The sequence below is a fragment of the Erythrolamprus reginae genome, chromosome 2 (assembly GCF_031021105.1).
Source record: "Erythrolamprus reginae isolate rEryReg1 chromosome 2, rEryReg1.hap1, whole genome shotgun sequence".
NCBI lineage: Eukaryota > Metazoa > Chordata > Lepidosauria > Squamata > Dipsadidae > Erythrolamprus > Erythrolamprus reginae.
The window spans coordinates 146,895,499-146,917,396 of NC_091951.1; the positions used below are offsets into that span (position 1 = coordinate 146,895,499).

At 39.4% G+C, this 21,898-nt stretch overlaps 1 protein-coding gene across 3 annotated transcripts in view; it reads left to right on the forward strand.

Annotated features, from left to right (window-relative positions):
- Positions 1-21,898, forward strand: part of SEPTIN9 (septin 9) — a 306,593-nt gene that overhangs the window by 185,861 nt on the left and 98,834 nt on the right. For all 3 annotated transcript variants that reach the window (XM_070739823.1, XM_070739825.1, XM_070739824.1), the window contains one exon: positions 3,638-4,279. In XM_070739823.1, coding sequence (XP_070595924.1) covers positions 3,638-4,279 — 642 coding nt within the window. The remainder of the gene's footprint in view (positions 1-3,637; positions 4,280-21,898) is intronic.

Here is a 21,898-nt window from a genome sequence, read left to right on the forward strand (position 1 = left end):
TAAATTATATAGGCCTGGGGGGAAGAAATATCTCAATTCCCCCATGCCTGACGACAGAGGTGGGTTTTAAGGAGCTTACGAAAGATAAGGAGGGTGGGGGCAATTCTGATCTCTGGGGGGAGCTGGTTCCAGAGGGTCGGGGCTGCCACAGAGAAGGCTCTTCCCCTGGGTCCTGCCAAACAACATTATTTAGTCGACGGGACCTGGAGAAGGCCAACTCTGTGGGAACTAACTAGTCGCTGGGATTCGTGCGGCAGAAGACGGTCCCATAGGGGAAATGTCAGGTATTCATAACTTAAAAGGCTAAAAGGGTCAGTTCAGAATTATCTGGCTCTCTGATAGGATGCTGTTCCATAGGACAGGTGCTGCCATAGAGAAGCCAAAACTTTGGGGTCCAACAAGGTGATGGTATTTGATAAAAGGGGACTGGAGCCTATTAGATTGGATGGGGCAAGTAGAAATAATTATTTCTACTTATAATGGGAGAAAGGCAGTTGCCCCTATCATCTGGCGGTATCTGATGTAGATCTGTGTATAGGTGACAAAGTGATAATTAGCACCTAAAATTGTATTTAGAAGCCTACTGGAGCAGCTTCTGGAGTAGGGTGTTATGAGTATGTGAAACTCTCAAAAAACTCCCTATGCATTCCGGATCAGCTTCAGCTTCCAACTACATTACCAGAATCCTAATGGGAAATTATTAAGATTGCATTGTCATGTACAAAACTAAAGCCCTGGGAAAGATGGAGGACTTACAACCACAGCCAGTAAATCTTAGTAGGGTTAAACCAGAATTCTCCTCTATCCAGACCCTCATAGTCTCTAGGCATCAGGAAAGAATTTTAGTGGCATCACTTGGTGAACCCAGGTTAGAGAAGTTCAATGCACCCCATCCTCATGGATGACTTTACTGAGTAGTTACTTGTAGATATTATATAGGTAGATATTATATAGGTGCAGAATTCTCCTCTATCCAGACCCTCATAGTCTCTAGGCATCAGGAAAGAATTTTAGTGGCATCACTTGGTGAACCCAGGTTAGAGAAGTTCAATGCACCCCATCCTCATGGATGACTTTACTGAGTAGTTACTTGTAGATATTATATAGGTGTAGTGAGAAAGCAGAAGCTGGAGATTCTCTACAAAGCATGAGTCTCAGGTTCAAGTCCCCACCCCCACCCCAAATTAACATCAATTTGAAGTAGCCATGAATAAAGGAAGAGAACCATAGAAATACAGTAGTCTCAATACCCACTTTCCTTGGCTGGATTAGAAAAATACCATGAACAATGGTATTGACCACCACTGAGACATCAAGGAGGGCCAGAATAGATGCAGTGACTGAGTCTGAGCCCATCAGAGATCCTCAATCACAAGTACAGTCTGTACATAAGTACAGTCACTGATTTCACAGAACTATAGCCAGGCCTGAATTCTAACTGGAGAGGATCCAGATAATCTATTCCTAGGGCCAAGCTGGAGACTGGATGAAAATTGTCCAGATCCCTTAGTCCACCAACAATTTCTAAAGAAGAAGGCAGACAATGATCTCCCAGGGTGCAGCATTTTCCCCTGTCTGGACCTAACCATTTGTCCCAGGAAACCTTAGTCAGCCAGGAGCAAAGTAATTAAAATACAGGTGGCTAAACTCACAACACCAGTCTGGGAACTCTGCTCATTTAATCAGAGTAATACCTTCTTTCAGTTTTTTTCTGAATAACTGTCTCACACAATTCCAAAAGTTCATCCAGATTCCAACTCGAAACATAGAAACATAGAAGACTGACGGCAGAAAAAGACCTCATGGTCCATCTAGTCTGCCCTTATACTATTTCCTGTATTTTATCTTAGGATGGATCTATGTTTATCCCAGGCATGTTTAAATTCAGTTACTGTGGATTTACCAACCACGTTTGCTGGAAGTTAGTTCCAAGGATCTACTATTCTTTCAGTGAAATAATATTTCCTCACGTTGCTTTTGATCTTTCCCCCAACTAACTGAGTGACTTTATTCACTAGATAGAATAGAATAGGAATGGGAATAGAAATAGGAATAGGAATAAGAGCAGGATAGGGTAGAATAGAACAGAAAATAATAGAATAGAATTCTTTATTGGTCAAGTGTGATTGGACACACAAGGAATTTGTCATTGGTGCATATGCTTTCAGTGTGCATGAAAGATACATTTGTCAAGAATCATGAGGTACAATACTTAATGATTGTCAAAGGGTACAAATAAGCAATCTGGAAACAATCAACATTAATATAAATCATAATCGACAAGTTACAGTCATAAGAAGGAGGAGATGGGTGATGCCTTGAAGAGTCATTCTGTGGCCCTTCTTATCAATTTTGTAGATATACTAAGGATTGAGAAATAAGAATTCTCACTTATTGCCACAAAACAATCTTTAAGAAAGGCTGTTCCCTATGTTTGATGAGATTCATTCGTTGTCTTCCTCCAGAGGCTAGGTGTCTTTTATGCCATGATATAAATGTAATGTTGGGAGCAAATGGGTGTAATCCAGTAGGTTTTGACATGTTCCGTAGAACCAGCAGTGGAAATTTTGAGTAGTTTGGAGAACCGGCAAATACCACCTCTGGCTCATCCCAAAGTGGGATGAGAATGGAGATTTTGCAATATCTTTCCCCCAGGAGTGGGGTGGGAATAGGGATTTTGCAGTAACCTTCCCCTCTCATGCCCAACAAGCCATGCCCACAGAAACTGGTAGTTTAAAAAATGGATTTTTCTACTGGGAGCAAAGCATACTTCAAGAAGAAATTCTAAAGCAAAGACGAAGGGATTTTATGTGCTATATATTTTTTATTCAGAATCTAGAAATCTTTTGAGACTTCATGGCCTCTTTCAGATTGCCAAGAAGGAGTAAGTTATTCCTTATTTTTTCAGCTCTGTTTGGGAAGGCTTGAAAATCAGATTAAGTTTCCTAATACATCAGCACAAATTCCCTAAAGATACAAAAACTCAGCTTTTTAAAGTATTTAAATTAACAAAAAGGAATATCATCCAGTGCAGTGTTCCCTCTAATTTTTTGGGGGGGTGGGCGGAAAAGTATAGTGTCTGAGCGGCAGTCCCTTTGGGACTGGGCGGCACAGAAATAATAAATAAATAAATAAATAAACAAACAAACAAATAAATAAATAAAAAACCTACCCTGTTTTGCCTCAGAGAATTTCAAAATAAAATACTGTACTGTGTGTTTATAACAGTGAGCTCATAATAGGGCAACTCTATCAATATCAAAATGCCACTTAAATAGTTGAGCTAGTTTCAAACTACATTTTGATTTTCTTTCTCTCTTCCTTACTCCCATTCTTTTTCTTTCTCTTTTTCTTCCTCTCTTTTTTCTATCTGTTTCTCTCTCTTCCTCTCTTCCTCTCTCTCTCCTTCCCTCTCACTCTTTCCCTCTCGGCTTCTGGGCAGGTTTGGAAAATTCTGAGTTGATGATGATTTTTAAGTGAGCGATTGCTCACTGCTCAGTTTAGAGGGAACTATGATCCAATGTGAGGGATATCATCCAATGAAGTGCAATGTTGATTTGTATATAATTTGCAAACTGAGGACAAAAACTATGTAGTTCTGATAGTGTTGTTTAAATTCTATTTTTATGTCTTTCAGCTTTGAAGAGATCCTTTGAAGTTGAAGAAGTAGATCAGCCTTCAAATTCTTCTACTCCACAAAGACGGGCACCCAATCCTCTTGCAAGGTCCACAGTGTCCAGTTCCACACAGAAATTCCAAGATCTTGGGGCCAGGAATTCAGAGACTCCTTCCAGACATGGGGAGTCTCCAAAGTCCTCTTTAAGGAGAGTTGAGATTTCTGGGCCAAAACATCCTGAACCAGTGTCCAGAAGAACAGAAATCTCCATTGACATATCATCAAAGCAAGTGGAAAATTCCACCCCGGGAGCATCAAGATTTGGCCTCAAGAGAACAGATGTGTTGGGACACAAGCCTCTTGAGATTCCTCCCAGAAGGACTGAGATCAGTATAGGTAAGCCACAGGACCAAGCTCTTCGCAGAATGGAAGTCCCCTCAAAGATCCCTGAACCAACCCAGCGCAGAGTTGAAACCACTAGTCCGTCTTTGCCTGATGTTGCTACCAAACGTGTGGAAATCCAGGTGACAAAATCTTCTGAGGCCCCAGTGCCACCGATCAGGCAGACTGAAAATGTGGAGCATTTTTCAACCAATCAGCATCTGCCACCAGAACCAAAGATACAGTCAGCGGTGACCGAACTACCACACAAAGGCCAAGAAGGTAAGCAGATGGTCTCGTTTCAGCTCTTTGTCCATGTCTTCCTTTCCAAGATCTTTTGCCAGTTGCTAAGATTATAATCAGTTACTATTCTAAAGAAAACAAAGAGAAATAAATTAACATATTGATTCATGGGTGTTATTTCAGTTATAGCTCAGCTTTATTTTATTTATTTGACTTACACTTCTCCTTTTGTACAGGAGCTCAAGGTGGCAACACATAAAGGGCTACCCTATACCAGTGATTTTCAACCTTTTTTGAGCCGCGGCACACTTTTTACATTTACAAAATCCTGGGGCACACCACCAACCAAAATGACACAAATCTAATAAATAAATAAATAAATAAATAAATAAATAAATAAATAAATAAATAAATAAATAAATAAATAAATAAATAAATAAATAAATAAATAAATAAATAAATAAATAAATAAATAAATAAATAAATAAATAAATAAATAAATAAATAAATAATACATACATACATACATACATACATACATACATACATACATACATACATACATAAATAACCCCCTCATATATATAATCCCATGTAACATCCCCTTATAAATACAGTCAATCATCAATCATCCCTCCTGAAATTTATACCGCTGTCTCATTTCTGGGTACTTCTCCTGTCTTTCCCCCTTTTCTCTCTCATGTTTCTCATTTCTCTCTCTTCCTCCCTTTTTCCCTCATTCCTTCTCCCTTTCACTTCTCCTCTTTTTCCATCCCTGTCTCTCTCCCCCCTTATGTGTGTGTATGTATACACACTCCAACCATTTCCAAAACCAGGTGAGGGCTGGGGTTTAATTCTCTTTTATTCTTTTCAAAAACAGGTGAGGGCTGGGTTTTTTTTCTTATTATTTGGGTGCTTTTTACCATATGCTTCAAGAATCACCTCTCTCTCTCTCTTGTTTCTCTCTCCTCTCATTCTCTGCCTCAATCATTTTCTCATTTCTCCTCCCCTTTTTGTTCTCATTTCTCTCTCTCTCTCCTTTCCTCTTCCTGTCTCTCTTGCTATCTTTTTTTCTCTCTCTCTCTTGCTTTCTTTCAGTATCTCTTGCTATCTCTTTTTCTCTCTTGCTTTTCTTCTCTCATGCTTTTTCTTGTTCTTTCTCTCTCTCTGTTGCTCTCTCTCATTCTCTTATTTTCTCTCTCTCTCTCTTTTCTTTCTCTCTCTCTTAGTCTCTCTCTCTCTTGTTCTCTCTTATTTTCTTTCTCTCTCTTTCATGCTTTCTCTCTCTTGTTCTTTATCACTCTCTCTCTCTCTCTCTCTGTTGCTCTCTCTCGTTCTCTCTCTTCCTTTCTTCTCTGTGGAGGCCAGCGAAGGTTTCCCTTAGTTTGAATGTTCCGAGCAAGCAGCCCCTTTACTGACAGCCTGGGACAGGACTGTGAGAGGGGTGGGCGTTCCCACAGCGCTTGGAGCGGCTAGCGGCCGGATCGCCAGCACCGCTGCAGCCACCGCTGTGGAAGAAGCCGCACCCCAAAAAAGCTTGAGAGAAGGAAGGATCGGGCTGGCGGGGACAGCCACAAGTGGAAGCCTCAGCCCTGGAGCCCCCTTGCGCCCATGGCTTCTCGTCGATGTCTCTGCCTGCCCGATCCGCTGGAGTGCTAATAGCAGCGGCGGGCAGGAGCCCCCCCGCTATTCCCGCCGCCGCCACCGCTATTAGCACTCCTGCGGATCGGGCAGGCAGAGGCATCGATGAGAAACCATGGGTGCGAGGGGGCTCCAGGGCTGAGGCTTCCACTTGCAGCCCCCCCCCCTATTCCCGCCGCCGCCGCTATTAGCACTCCCGATGCCATTGCCACCGTGGGGAGGCAGGGGCAGCCGCGGCTCCCTTTACTCCTACTGCCGCACCTCCCTGCCCCTGCCTCCCCACGGTGCCTCCGGCCAAACGCGCCTCTGGCTTCTCCGCCCTGCCCCATTGCCCGCCCACTCTCCTCCGCCGCCGCCTCCTGCCTTGGGGCGAGGAGTCCGGGACTGTGTGGCTTTGCGCCATGAAGAGAAAACGGCAGCAGGGAAAAGTCGGCCGTTTTCTCTTCATGGCGCAAAGCCACACAGTCCCGGACTCCCGGCCAAACGCGCCCCTGGCTTCTCCCCCCTGCCCCATTGCCCGCCCGATCCGCCCACTCTCCTCCGCCGCCTCTCGCCGCGGCACACCTGACGGTGTGTCGCGGCACACCAGTGTGCCACGGCACACCGGTTGGGAAACGCTGCCCTATACGTAGTGGGCTGAGAAAGAGAGATCTGCCCAAAGTAACCTAAGGGAGCATCTCTTAGAGTGGAGTAAATTTTTATCTTCTCCCTTCAAGCCAAACACCTTAACCACTATACTACATTGCTTTTATTATTTGTCTGGATTATTATTTTTTATTTTCTTGGGGTAGCAATAAGATTTTGATTACCAATATTTTAATGTAATAACCACTGTTATTGCTTTATACTAATTGTGAAAAGCAATTGTGTTCATATTTATTTTAGATTATTGTGGATAAATTGTGTCCTTCTGAAATAAATGGCATTGGATTTCTGTGTTCGTTTTTCTTTTTGCAATTAAAGAAATCTGAATGTTATGATTTATAATGGATGAAGTAAACACGTTACATTTGAGGTCATTGCTAGCAAAGTAAATCACTGGCTCTTTCCATTTTGAAAAAAAACCCATAAGGTAGATACATTTTATGTGAACAGTATAGTTTCTGGTGATCATATGATAGTAGCATTACCCAAACTATAACTGCATTTCTTGAGGCTTGTACTATATGGCTCCACCCAGACAACTCAAACAGAAAATATTCAGAATTGCAACCAGGTTGCACTTCTGAGTCCAAAATAGATTGTATAATGAATGCCAGGATTAGTGTTCAATGCAAGAAAGTGTGTTACTTTTGGAATAAAGTCCTCCTTCAAAGAGCTGTCATGTCCAGATAGGAAGGGGTTGTAGAATAGAATAGAATTTTATTGGGCAAGTGTGATTGGACACACAAGGAATTGGTCTTGGTGCATATGCTCTCGGTGTACATACAAGAAAAGATATGTTTGTCAAGAATCATAAAGTACAACACTTAATGATAGTCCAGGTACAAATAAGCAGTCAAATTAGCAATCAAGCAAAACCAGTAGTGGGGTTAAATTTGCAGATCTTTAATACATACCCAATTGTAATAGCATGATTATTTGTTTATGATTTGCAGATATGTTAGTTGACCTTAAGAAAGATGTTAGCATGGTGTGGGTTTTGGTTTTTTGTTCTTTAACACACCCGCCTAGCTACCTACACTTTTTGAAAGATTTCCATTACAGTTGTCTAGTTTGTTTTGACTAGTAAGACAGAATTCTAAAATCAACCACAATTGTATATAATTAATATCATGAATAATTATCTTACCCATGCTGTCACTTTATTTGGTGCTAGCCATGAGACTGAGATCTTGTCTAATCCTGACTTTCAGATGGCAATTCAGAGAAACTTTGTAGTTTTAACAGGATGAGAAGATTTCTGGCATGGCATTTGCTGGGTTTGGACCTTCCAGAGTGAGGATTTCATATACGTAGATGCTCTTAATTTTCTTTTTGTAGAGTTGAAGGAATGCAGTCAATCAAAACATTGTGATGTCTGTATGCTCTGCATTGTGTTCCCTTTTTATGATGCTTTGGTGTGCAGAACTATTTTATGGTAATAAAAAAACTCAAGTAAGAACAGTCTGTTTAAGAAGATCCAGAGCTTTCTGACCTCTTGCAGGTGAAGAGTAATGGTTTTAATGCAGACAAAAGTAACTTTCAAGTAGTTGGACTTTATATTCAAGAGGCGAATTCTGCAAGTTGGAGATAAAAGCTTTTATTTAAGATTTGGAGAGTTTTCCTTTGTTCTTTCAATTGTGTAAAGTCTACCTTTATTTTTCCATGTTCTACCTTAAAATAATAGAAAATCCTATTGATTTTTATATTGCCAATAGTAAGATGACACAGTGCAGGGTTTTGGTGTCACAAAAAAGAACATGCATTGTATTTGTTTCCAGTCCTAGATGGAAGCATATTTTATTTATTCTATATTTTATATTTACTTCCTTGTTGTATTTTTGTTCTTTTTCCGTATTACTCAATTGATATGAGTTCAATCTCCTACTCCTCTTAAAAAATTCACATATATTTTTCTAACACTTTCATGCTTCAAGGCCCAATAGTAGCAGCATTACTATTTGTTTGCATTTGAAAATAGTTTAATTGGACCTAATAAAAATGGTGCCATTATGTGGTTTTTAGGTGGGGTTTTTTGTTTCTAAGAATGTTCCTTGAGTCCCAGGTCACTGATTCTCTTTTCTACCTTCTGCTAACAAGGTCCTACTTTCTCCTTTGTTAAATGTCATGAGGTATTGTGAAGGATCCTGTGCCTAAAAAAAGAGATTATGAAAAGGAATAGACTCAAGTTATTAGAAAGCTGCTCTTTTGTGGAAAAATATTATGTATAGTGTTTCCATTTTTTTAGTTATGAAAAAGAATAGATAAGAGGAATCAAGAAATCAGTATATAAACTCATGCATGATAAGAATACTTGAACTTTCTTATTGAAGTGAAAGATAGCATTGATGTGGAAGAGGTACCTCTTATGTAAGATATAATGCGGAAGAGGTACCTCTTATGTAAGATATAATAAAATAATGGACAGTGAGTAGCAGTTTAGAATATTTTTAAAGGAGTCAAAGTCATATGATGTCAGAGTTAATTTTTGAACTTGCTTTGGAAACATGGAGTATACCAGGCACTGGACAGTTTTCTTAATAAAGACACTACAGCAGGAGTTCTTTCTTCAGAAGGATTTTACTTCTTTGTAGTATCCAAAACTATTAACTCTATGGTATATTACAGAACACCTAACCAAACTATTACACTAGATGACACTATCACAGACCAGCCAACTACGACTATACCAGACCACAACTAACCACTGTCAGACCTCACCAAACCAACCTCACCTATGCAAAGGTGTATTACAATATATACAAATATTGACCAATCAGTTGTAGAACAGATTAAATCTGCTGATGCACCATGACTCAGCATTCCTTCTACTTTACTGTAATTACAGCATTTCCACTGTACTGTACTTAGAATATTACCTCAGGTTTTAAATCCTGACATATAACTCTATAAATGGTAAATGATTTTCATGGCTACTTAGTATATTCAGAGTAACAGGCATACCTCTGATATACCAGTGGTTAGATAGTAACAGTAGAAATAGAAGTAGGAAAGTGAGTTGTCCATTTGTAAGTTTTATTTGTGAATTAAATCAGTCACTTTGTTGACATTAACCTGATCAAGAAAGCCCATCTTAAGTTTCCATGTTCCAAGTTTCATTGCTACCTGTTCTAGGCCAGGCTGGAGGTTTTAAGTAAGATATTAAAAACATATGATAGAAACAGCTCCTCTACTCTGTTCCATCCAGCTATTTCTCTGCTTTATTGAATGATATTCCTAGTGCCCAAGATAGCTTTATAAATTGTCCTCCTGTTGTCTCATATTATCATAGCCAGTGGTGATTTGTAAATGATTTTGCTACTGGTTCAAGCACATGCAATGTTTCTGCCCATGCGCAGAAGTGTCCTGGGCAGGTGGACGGAGCTTCCTGCTGCCCACGCTACCTGTTCCAAGAACTGGTCCGAACCGGGAGTAACCCACTGCTGATAATAACGTCTTGGGATACAAAAATGAAACTGCACAGTGTTAAGTATCAATTTCATTTCTTGTACACCAAATATTTTAGATTGTGACTAACTTGATTTAGCAGTACTTAGGGCTCCTTTGCAGCAACTGTTCACTGTAGCTCATAAACATCCAGTTTTAGAGGACATGTCCTTATGGTTCAGGCTTTGCCTCATTCCCCAGCTTAGTGCAGAGACAATCTAAATTTGTCCTTAGCTGTTCCAGTTCTAAAATAATGCTTTCTCTCTTGGGAAGTAGGCAATTTCATTTGGCTACTCTACTTCCATTTTGCAATCTTAATGGGATCTTTGAATTGTTGCCATGATGACAGTACTGTTATTCTTTTGCAATTTTGCCAATTTGGATTATTTGAGAGTGGCTATTAGTGACAAAAGGTCTACCAGTTTCATCCTCTAGCCTTAGGACAGAAAGACCAGCAAAACTATGTACTAGTCTTCTGGAAGACTGTAATGTAGTCTGGCTTAAAGGTTGGTGGGATGGAAGATAACTGGGATTAAGTGAGAAGGTGGTTCCTCAAATATTCTGTGATGCTCCTTTTTGCTTCCTTTCACCAACCTGGGTGATATTTGGTCACTGGCCTATATGTCTTCTGGCAAATTAGCAGATTCTTGTTCAGAAATGGCGTAAGTCAGTGATGGTGAACCTCTGGCATGGGTGCCACAGGTGGCACGCAGAGCCATATCTGCCGGCATGTGAACCGTTGCCCTAGCTCATCTCCAGCATGCATGTGTACACCAGCCAGATGATTTTTGGGTCACATGGAGGCTCTGGGGAAAAGTGTTTTTGCCCTCCCCAGGCTCCAGGGAAGCCTCCGGAGCCTAGGGAGGGAGAAAAACGGGGCAACCAGGCCCACCAAAAGTTTGGAAACAGGCTGTTTCTGGCCTCCACAGGGGGCAGGAGAGGCAATTTTCACCCTCCCCAAGCATTGAATTACAGGTCTGGGCACTCAAACAGGTGCGATAGTGTGTGCACACGCACTTTTGGCACCTGGTGGAAAAAAGGTTTATTATCATTGGGTTAAGTAATACAGTAGGTTACTATCATAGAGCACTTCCACGCTGATGATGTTTCATTTGAAATCTGGCTAAAATACCAGGCATCAACCCACCTTCACCCAAGACAGCACCACATATTTTAAGGCATGTAAAAAGGTGTGAGTGGGAATGGTGTTGAGTAGGAATGGAAAAGCCAGGAATATCACTACCCTTAAATCGTTGCACAGTAGAGCTGTAAATACAAAACTTACTACCAAGGCAAATTAAAGATAAACCTTTGGGCACTGAAAAATTATGCTGACATTTTTTTTTTTTGCCAGATTGAGGACTGGAGGACAGCACAATAATCCAGGCATGATGAAAACCCTAGAAAGCATGGATTATTACCAACTTTCAGGTTTTGGTTGTGACTGTTGAATTCTCATAATTCATGAACTTTTTTCATTTCTGATTTACAGGAATTGGAGATGTCTATGGAAATCCAGGTCCTTATTGGCGTTTCACTTCTCATCCATTTTCTTCAGATCTGACTGGATGGTGGGAAATGGAAGGACTTATATCTCTTGAAGACTTTATATTCTATATATTATTATATATGTCCCCAAGGAATATAAACCATTCCATTCCCCACCATCCAGTCAGACCTGAAGAAGCTTCTTCAATGAGAAGTGAAATGTTTTCAAAGAAAAAACAAGAAAATCCAGTTGCCTCCTTTTTTTAAATTGGAGATGTGTAATAAATCAGTGCGATAACGCAGAATTCTTCAAACCAAAACAAAGCACAGACTGGAAGGATTCTATACCATTGTGTAAAATTAAGAAGGCATACATTTAAAGTGGGATGGATGAAAACATGTGTTTCATCCATGCTCCCATTCACAGTATAGGTATCACAATATCTCAGCCTTTTAAGCAGCTGAGCATAAGAATTACTAAGATTATTTATGAAAGGAATAAGTTTTCAAAGGATATGAATATTATTTTAGATAGAACTTTGGAAGTGATTTTTTATCTCCTCTGGCAGCACTAAGATTCTAACAAGGTAGATGATGAAAAGGTTAAAATGCATTGAATTGTTTTCACAGGAATAACAAGTTGGAGTCAGAAAAACAAAGCTTTGAAACTTGTAAAACTAAGATGGGAATACCCTATCTATCCATTTCTTTCAGTTAGTAAGAAGAGGAGATCATTAGTGGAACATTAAAATAAAGTAAAATAAATGATCTTGGTTGGCCAATTTATACCTGTTAGGTCGCGGCTGATGAAAGCAGCTGAAAAACAAATAAATATCAAAGTTAAATCATAGCTGAAAGGAGATGGGGAGAAGCATTTTCTTAGCATAAAAAGGACATTTTAAGCTAACATTTTAGAATAATGATGGAAATATATTGTTTACCAATTTATTGAATTTATGCTGATTGACTACAAAATTTTGTCCATTAATGGAACTTTTTGTTCCTTTGTAGTGACATTTTATTATTTATTTGGCTTATAGACTTTACTTAATCTGTAAGAGTGGCTTACACATTTAAAACATAAACAGTACTACACATAATTGACTATAGCTATATAAACAAGAAAACATTACAAGCAATTGAACAATGAAAAGGTATACAGTACAATACAATCAACAGGAAAACACAGCCATCAAGAACTGTACAGCCATTTTATGAGAGCTTGATATCATTCTCTGTTCCTAAGCCAGATGGCAAAACCAGGTCTTCAGGTCCTTCTGGAAGACCATCAAGGTAGGGGCCATCCTGACTTTGGGAGGGAATGATGTTCCATAGGGTAAATGCAGCAGTAGAAAAGGACCCTGCTGGATGGCACTCTCTAGTAGATAACAAGCCTCTTCTGATGTACCTGAGGAATCGGGTGGATGTCATTAGGTTGAGGTGTGCCTTCAACCTGACCCCATGCCATGTAGAGCCTTATAGTTTATCACCCAAATCTTTGCAAAGGCCTTCCTAGTCACAATTGCTTCCTGCTTTTTTGAGTAGGACTCATGAATCTGGAATGAATCCCAGAATGTGTACTGAGTCTGGGGAAGTGCAATGTCATCCAGAACCATAGATGGATAAATTCTTAGATCCTGGTGGTTCCAAAACTCAAAGCCACTCAGTCTTGCAGAATTGAGCTGAAGCTTGTTATTCTCCATCCCACCCCCTTCTGTTTCCACATACCAAGACATGGCAGCACCTCCTACTTCAATATGGCAGAGATATAGCTGGATATCATCAGCATATTGCTTACAGCTCACTCTATGGCTCTGGGGACCTCATCCAGCACCTTAATGTAGATTTTAAACAAGAGCAGAGAAGAATGGATCCTGTGGCACACCACAATTTAGGAGCCAAACAATCACAAAGAGATGCAAAGATAAGGGAATGGGTTTTTTCTTGCCCTCAATCAACATTGATTGAAACTGGACCTAGAGAAGGAAGAGAACTAACCACACACAATGCTGCCCACTCCCAACTACTGCAGCTGATCCAAGAGGATACCATGGATTTGAAAGCAACCAAGAGATCAAGTAAGGCAAGGATGGATGCATTTGATCCTATCCTACTATTTCCAGAGGTCATCAATAAACATGATTAATGTGTCTCAAACTTATACCAAGATATGGAACCCAACTGAAAGGGGTCCAGATAATCTGCTTCATCCTGGACCTTCTGAAGATGTTACACAATCATCTTCTCAACCATCTTCCCTAAAAAGGGAAGACTTTGTCTTTGTAATCATCTAAGTGTCTATGTAGCTACATCATACAGCAAAGTCTTTTATCACATTTTGATAATCTGACAAATAATCAGTTGTGATTATACAATTGTGTAATCACAACTGATTATTTGTCAGGTTATCAAAAAAAGAAGAAGAAACAATCAGGAGAGGATGCAATTGTTTACATGATACTTTACTTTCGAGCCAAACAGTCACAAAGAGATGCAAAGATAAGGGAATGGTTTGTTTTTTTTAAAAAAGACTCTCCACTTCTGAATTTTAAAAATGGTTCTGTTTACAAATTAATGAATTGCATGGAGACATAATTAACCATCAACTTAAATTACCAGCAGGATTGATATAAGCATCATTGCTCATTCAAGACTCAAGATAGAATCTGAATCCTAGAGTTGGTAACAGCTGCTTAAAGATGGGAAAATGTTGATTTAAAACCAACTCTGGCATCCTGGGACAGCTGCTGAGTGTAAGACTTGAACAATGAAAGCAGCTGTCTGTTGGGAGATTTAAAGCAGGAGACAGCCTCATTCAGTGCAATCAATAACAAAGTGGTCTTTCACTTCTAATGAAGTCTTGTATATAAAAAATAAAAATTAAAATAGATGTGAAAGATTTATATACCACTCCTTTATCTGCCTTATCTGCCTTTGCTACAAATGTTTTGAGGCTGAAACTCTCTGAACTCCATGCCATCAGCCTCAACCCATTTAATGAGTACCAGCTTGTGAGTGAAAAGGCAATAATGTTTGCTTAGTTCCAATATCCTCACCTCTTTCCCTCATCATCTTCCCATCTAAGTCCCATCTGGCTATGTTTCGGCAGAAATTCCTTTTAGAATTATAGAACTGTAGAGCTGGAAGGATTTCCCTGTGACATGCCTCCACTCATTGCTTTTTGTCCTGCCCTCAAGTGTTATGGAAAATAAATTGATATCCTCTTTCCTAGTGATAGCCCTTTAAGTATTGGAAGACTGTTATCATATCTTCCCTTTACTGTCTGTCCGTCCGTCCGTCCGTCCGTCCGTCCGTCCATCCATCCATCCATCCATCCATCCATCTATCTATCTATCTATCTATCTATCTATCTACCTATCTTTGTTTGTTTTGTTTTTTATTTGTTTATTTATTTACATTTGTATGCTGCCCAATCCCGAAGGACTCAGGGCGGCTCAATTAATAACATTCATATCAGTTTTAAACCCTTAAACCTGGTCCATGCCATCATACAATTTATTTACAGTTTATAATTTCTGGAACTGATGGCTGAAAATTTTCCAAATTAGAGAAAATTTGGCCAAATTTAGTGGAAGCTGGATGCCCCTTTTTGATTTTTTTTTTTTTTGGTTCAAAACAGAAAAATAAAATAAAATAATGACATGTGGATGTGAATGCTAGTAATATTAGCAGATTATTCTAAAAAATGCATGCTATGCTGTAATTGTAGAACAAGTTAAAATAGGTTTTATTTATAGCGGCAGTAAAAAATCAGAAGTCGTTTTTGTGCATATTTTTTTTATTTTATTGGGCTTCTATCTGTTATTTTTTCCTGTATTCTTACTTTCTATTCTCCCTCTTAACTGCTAATTTATTTTTAGTTTTTTTACTTTTACTTTAAAAACTTAATAAAGTTAGATGCAAAAAAAGAGATTTTCCTTTCCAAATATTGCAATTTCCTATCTGTAAGATAACCTTTCCTTTACCTCCATCTTATTTCTAATAGCTAACATCCTAGAACAGGGGTGTCAAACTCAATTTCATTGAGGACTGCATCAGGTTGTGTTTGACCTTGGGGGAGGTTGCAGGAGCATGGCCACAACAGTGTCAACAATCAACCAATGGAACAGCTTGCCTACGAAAGTTGTGGGAGCTTCATCACTTGAGACTTTCAAAAAGTGATTGGACTGCCATTTGCCAGAAATGGTATAGGGTCTCCTGCTTGGGTGGGGGGTTGGACTAGATGGCCTACAAGGTCCCTTCCAACTCTGTTCATCTGTAATCTGTAATTTCCGTCATAACATGGAAGTGGAATAGATTCTTATGGATTTTAATTAGATTAGAATTTTGCTTTGGAAGGTTAGATAAAGTTGTGCCTGGACAAAGTAGTGACTTGCTTACCTAGAAAATATAAAATCCAATCATAAGCTACTGATATTTGTGATTAAAACATGCATGCAACTTTTATGGCAGAGCAGAAACAAATTTTTAAAAACCCAATAAACAATTGAAAAAAGCAAACCAGAATTTTTATAACAGCAACCTTTCTAAGATTTCCTCAGCTTTTATTTTGTCTATTTTCAATTTCCTTCCCAATTATGCATCTATGGAAATTTGTGATGCAGACAAGCTCTTTAAACAAATTATATTATTGATTAATATGCATACTATTAGAGCCCAGTAACTCAATAAAGTTATTTCATGCTTTTAAAAACAATTTTTGTTCTTTTCTTTAAATTTCTTGAAGATTAGTGTCCTTAAATACCTTGGACATTATTTTATGTTTTTCCTAAATTTGGGAAAAAGTAGGTGATCCTTTACATCTTCTTTTTTAATAGCACCAGAAATGGAATCTTATTATCTGAAGCTGTTTATAATCAGGCTGTGCACTCATGCACCTGCACAAACACATATATAAATAAAGCCATCCCTAAAAATTATAGCGTGCATCAACGCAAATACAAATATTTAGCAGTAAGCATCTCAATTGCCATTGTTGTTGAAATTCTAATCACCTTTCAAGGATGGATGTCTATGGAGATTCTCAATCATCCAGATCATGGTTGTTCCAAAAGTTGTCCCCCTTTGGGACAACTATGACTTGGATGTCTGAGAATCTCCATAGAATCTCTTCTAGTTATGCACCTTGCTATGGCAATATGAATGGATTTCCAGAAAAAATGCAAACTACAGGAACCATTTGCACTTCAGTTTGAGATCTCCAAGAGGCTGCACCTGTGTTCAACAGTGAAGGGGCATGGGGCATAAAATATCCTGCAGCCAAGAAGGCTCCATACCCATTTGCACTACTCAGGTGATCCACAGATAAAACTCCAAGTGTCCTCAATGATTCTTTAAAAGAGTGCAAATATTCAGCTGTCTACAAGGAATATAAATCCTCGCATGATAGATTATGAGGGATGAATTCTCCAACTCAGCCGTCCTTTCCCATATTGATTTGAAAATCAGGGGTGCTCATTTTATCAAACCAAAGTTGACGTCAATAGTGATTCTCATAATATTTCTCCCCTCCCTCAATTCTGCTATTTCTGGACAGAAACTTAGCTGGTTTGTTTCCTACAAATGCTGATCATTTAAAGGATCAATTCTGTCATTAGAAGTTGGAGTGATCTTCCTCTGCTCAGACAATTTACTAAAATGTGCTTTCTCTAAAAAAATGGGTCTGAGTGCAAATAATAGCATATTCCCTGCCCAGAGCATTAAATTAAGTGAATTTTAAACTAATCTTGATGTTTAAAGCTTTTTATGTTGCTAAATTGTTTAATTCCACAGGCTGATGACTCAATAATGATCTCATGTAACATAGAGCTTTATTGATGTTTGCCAGCTTGTAAAATGCTTTGCTTGTAAAATGTTTATTAGAACTTCAAGTTGTAGATAACCCAGCGAACAATTGGTTTTCATAGTTATCAGAAGAATTTACTTGATTTTGAGAAATTGAGTCCCCCTCGCCACAGCCGAAAGATGATGGTCCAATGTCAGCTGTGCATCGAGGAGGACACCCAAGTTGTGGACACTCTCTGAGGGGGTAAATAGTTCCCCTCCCAGGGTAATAGATGGACAGATGGAGGCATCCTTGGGAGATAAAACCCACAGCCACTCCGTCTTGTTGTGGTTGAGTCTGAGCCTGTTAGCACCCATCCAGACCCTAACAGCCTCCAGACATCAGCACATCACTTCCACTGCTTCACTGAGTGGACACGGGTGGGGATTTAAAGCTGAGTATCATCAGCATACCGATGACAACTCACCTGGTGCCCTCAGATGAACTCACCCAGCGGTTTCATGTACATATTAAAAACAGGGAGCAGAGGACTGACCCCTGAGGAACTCCACAAAGGAGGAACCTAGGAGTCGACCTCTGGCCTCCCCATTAACACCGACTGTGACTGACCAGAGATGTAGGAGGAGAACCAACGTAAGACGGTGCCTTCCACTTCCAACCCCTCCAGTTGGCACAGAAGGATACCATGGTCAATAGTATCGAAAGCCTCTGAGAGATCAAGGAGCACCAGGATAGAGGATAAAACCCTACCCCGGGCCTGCCAGAAATCATCCATCAGCCACTATTGTTATGCTTACATAATCCTTCTACCACACAAATCCCAGCGGCTGATAAGGTCCCACTGAGTTGGCCTTCTCCGGGTCCCATCGACCAAACAATGTCGTTTGGCGGGCCCCAGGGGAAGAGCCTTCTCTGTGGCGGCCCCGGCCCTCTGGAATCAATTCCCTCCAGAGATTAGAACGGCCCCCACCCTCCTTGTCTTTCGTAAATTACTCAAGACCCATCTATATCGCCAGGCATGGGGAAACTGAGACACCTCCCCTAGGCTTTTATATTTTATGCTTTTGGTATGTATGTGTTGCATGGTTTTTAATTGTTGGGGTTTGATATATTGTTCTCTTTTAATATTAGATTTGTTGCAATGTTATATTGTCTTGATTATTGTCATAAGCCGCCACGAGTCTTCGGAGAGGGGCAGCATACAAATCTAATTAATAATAATAATAATAATAATTATTATTATTATTATTATTATTATTATTATTATTATTATTATTATTATTATTATCCTAACTTATGTTGGGGAAAACAACCATATGTCAGACTCTATTCCCAGTAAGCCCTTGGGAAGAACAAAATCTTGTACAAAAGATTCCAGTGAAATTTAGCAAATGCTCTATGTAGCAGCTTTTTTCTCTCCTCCTACCCTCCCTAATTATATATCCTATAAAGTGATAGGCACAATCTGTCCTGGTTCCTAAGCCTATTTTTATAGGATGCCACTTTTTCTACAGGATTTCTTTAAAACGTGCAGACAGCCTAATGGTGTATATTTGCCCCATAAATTACAATTTTATGGTCTTTTCCACGTTCTCAGAGCACCTTTACTGCAGCGTCACCTGCCACATTGAACAATAATTGAACATAAGATTAATATCTTGTCAGGCACTTTTGTTTTCAGATATGAATGCATACTAGTTCAATATTTTCCTGTAGGGAAAAAAAAATCTAATTCAACAAGAATAGTAAATAAATTAAACATTGCAGGTTCAGTAGCCTATGTTAGAGTTTAATGCAGATATGGCCAGTAAGGTTAAAGCCTACAAAGCTGGCTTCGGCAGGTGTTTCAATATTAAAATGTTTCAGATTAATTAGTTGAGTTAAACTATGTTTTAAAACATCATTGGCACCGAAAGCTGTACTTGCAGTTGTTTTGTCTCCAGTGTGATATTAGGATTTCATTTGGAGCAGGAAGGAATTGCTTCCTCTGCCTAACAAGCTATCAGGGTCTAAACTGATGTTGAAATCAAAGGAATGATATTCATGCTACATGGCTTCTTCCAGCAGATACCTGGCAAATACCAGGAGCAAAGATAATTTATGAGCACGCAAATGCAGGTATTCTGTGACGTTTTAGCATATGGTTTTGGTTGCCTGATACTCTTATTTTTATAAACTTAAACAGAATTGTTTTAAAAGAATTAAGGTATCGTGGTGCCTCATTGCCTTGGTGCTAAATGTACTCAGAAGACATAGGGGATGAAGTCTATATTTGATGATAAATATCAGGGTAAAATTAAAGGAGTCCCTGTGGATTTTATTCTGTTAGTCGTTGCCTAACAGTGCTCATCTCCATTTCAAGGCCATTGAGCCAGTGCTGTCTGAAGACATTTCCATGGTCATGTGACCAGCCTGCAGCACTATTACCTTCCCACTGAAATAATACCTATTTATCTACTCACATTTGCATGATTTTGAAGAGCTAGGCTTGTAGGAGCTGGGACAAGAATAGGAGCTCACTGTGTCACATAGCCTTTAGGTCTCAAACATGGGTCGCCAAGTTTTCCAGCTGGCAAGCCCAGGGTCTTAAACTACTGCACCACCAAAGATAAGGAGGCCAAAGAATAATCTGATGAAGGGAAACTATAATATCATGCAGTTATGTGGCTGAAAGGGGGGCAGCATATTGCCCCATAGTTCTACTCTTTTTGTCTATTGTCTAACAGGACATTCTGTTAATGTTTAATGTGCAGTTTCTATTTATTGTGAGTCCTTCATTGGTTGGCTGCACATATCATACTAAATCATATTATGGTATGTTTAAATCTAACTATTATAATATAAAAACCCAGTTGCATGAGTCAGGCTATTGCACCTTTCAGATTCTTCAATAAAACAAGGCTTGAAAAGTTTTACTTTGTCGTTACATGAGAACTTAGTCTTCTCTTTTTGCTCTGTTTGCTTGTTACAAAGCCTACCATGATATGAAATAACTAGAACTGGGAATATGTTCTCCAAGGGATTGAGCCAGGGATGGGCTGCTACCCGGATGGGGGGGGACGCAGTGGGGTAGCGAAAATGGAGCTCCACCCCAGAGCATCCAATTTGCACTGAAAGATGTTGAAAGAAATGCAAGTAGCCCTTCACTGGATTGAGCCCATTAACTTTCATCGATTCCATTGAAACCTCCAATTTCAGGAAGATGTTTATCACTTTATGAAGATTTACGTAGAATTTCCGACTTTTAGTGCACAAAGTAATTTCTCATCATGCCCACTCTTTAAATATCTATCTTTTCTATTGTTGTATCAGAGAAGCTCTGTTTTGAGGAAACATAGATAGTGTTGGGGCTTTTTGACCCAATAATCAGAAAAGTTAAATCCCTAAAAGATAATGTACATTGTAAGGGAACAGTCTTGTCAGTCTATGGTTACCAAAGTTAGAAGCAATATGATAGCTACTTTTTCTGACTGATTTCATTATTAATTCAGTATTAATGTATGTGAATAGTGATGAGCGAACCGAACTCGCACAATTCAGGTCCGTACCGAAATTTGCAGTGTTCAGTATGCCGAACACGAACACGAATTTTTTTGAAACTTCGGGCAAAGTTTGGGGTCACGTTCGGTGTTCGGAGCTTTGATGTCACCGGCAGCTTGCTAAGGATGCCAAGCTGATCACTTTTTCTTCAATGAGCCTCTGCCCTCCGTTCTCTCCACCCCACTCTCCATTATTCCTACATACTTTTTCTCCTATTTTTTCTTCAATGAGCATCTGCCCTTCTTTTTCGTATTTTTTTTTTGTAATGTGAAAGGACCGCCCTTTGCTTGCAGTGCCGCTGCGGTGTCCTTTTTCGTTAAAAAAAAAATTACGTCAAAAGACCTCCCTTTGAAGGAGCTGGGGAATCCCTCCCACCAAGAGATTCCAGGAAGTGATCGCCTTGGTGTCCTTAGCAACCTGCCGGTATACGTGACATCAAAGCTCCTCCCCCAGAATCTCTTGGTGGGATTCCCAGTTCAGGTTCGGGTTCAGCCAAATTTTGTGTGAAGTTCGTCTGAACTTGCCGAACCCAAACACCGTTGGGTTCGCCCATCACTATATGTGAGTTGCAACACTTAAATCTTTTTTAAAAAATTATTAATTGGAAAATATGCTGCCGAATCCTTCTAATTTTTGGCATGGAAGTTTATTTGCCAGAATATGTTTGCAATGCCTAGCTAAAAAAAAAGATCACGTACTGTGCATCATGCTCTATCCATCTTAGAAGCAACACAGAGCTACTACTCAAATTGACAATTAACCATCTACTCACACTTTTTCTTTAATAAGCACTTACTGGTAAGCATGTAGAATTTTCTTAAAGAAAAGAAAGAATGAAAAAGAATTCTTTGCGTGAATTTGAAAATTCTCCAACATGCAGTGCTTCTCAAACAGCCATCTTCATGCTAAGGGGATTATTGAATAATGATTTTCTCTCAACCATCATTGAGATCAGTGATGTCCTTTGGCTCTTTACATGCAGACATTTTGTTATCATTTCATTCCTTCGGATTTTTCTATCCTTGCAATTTAATTCTCTTGCACTAAGCTCATGGGCTGCACAAAACAGTTCATAAGTAATAGCATTTCCTCCT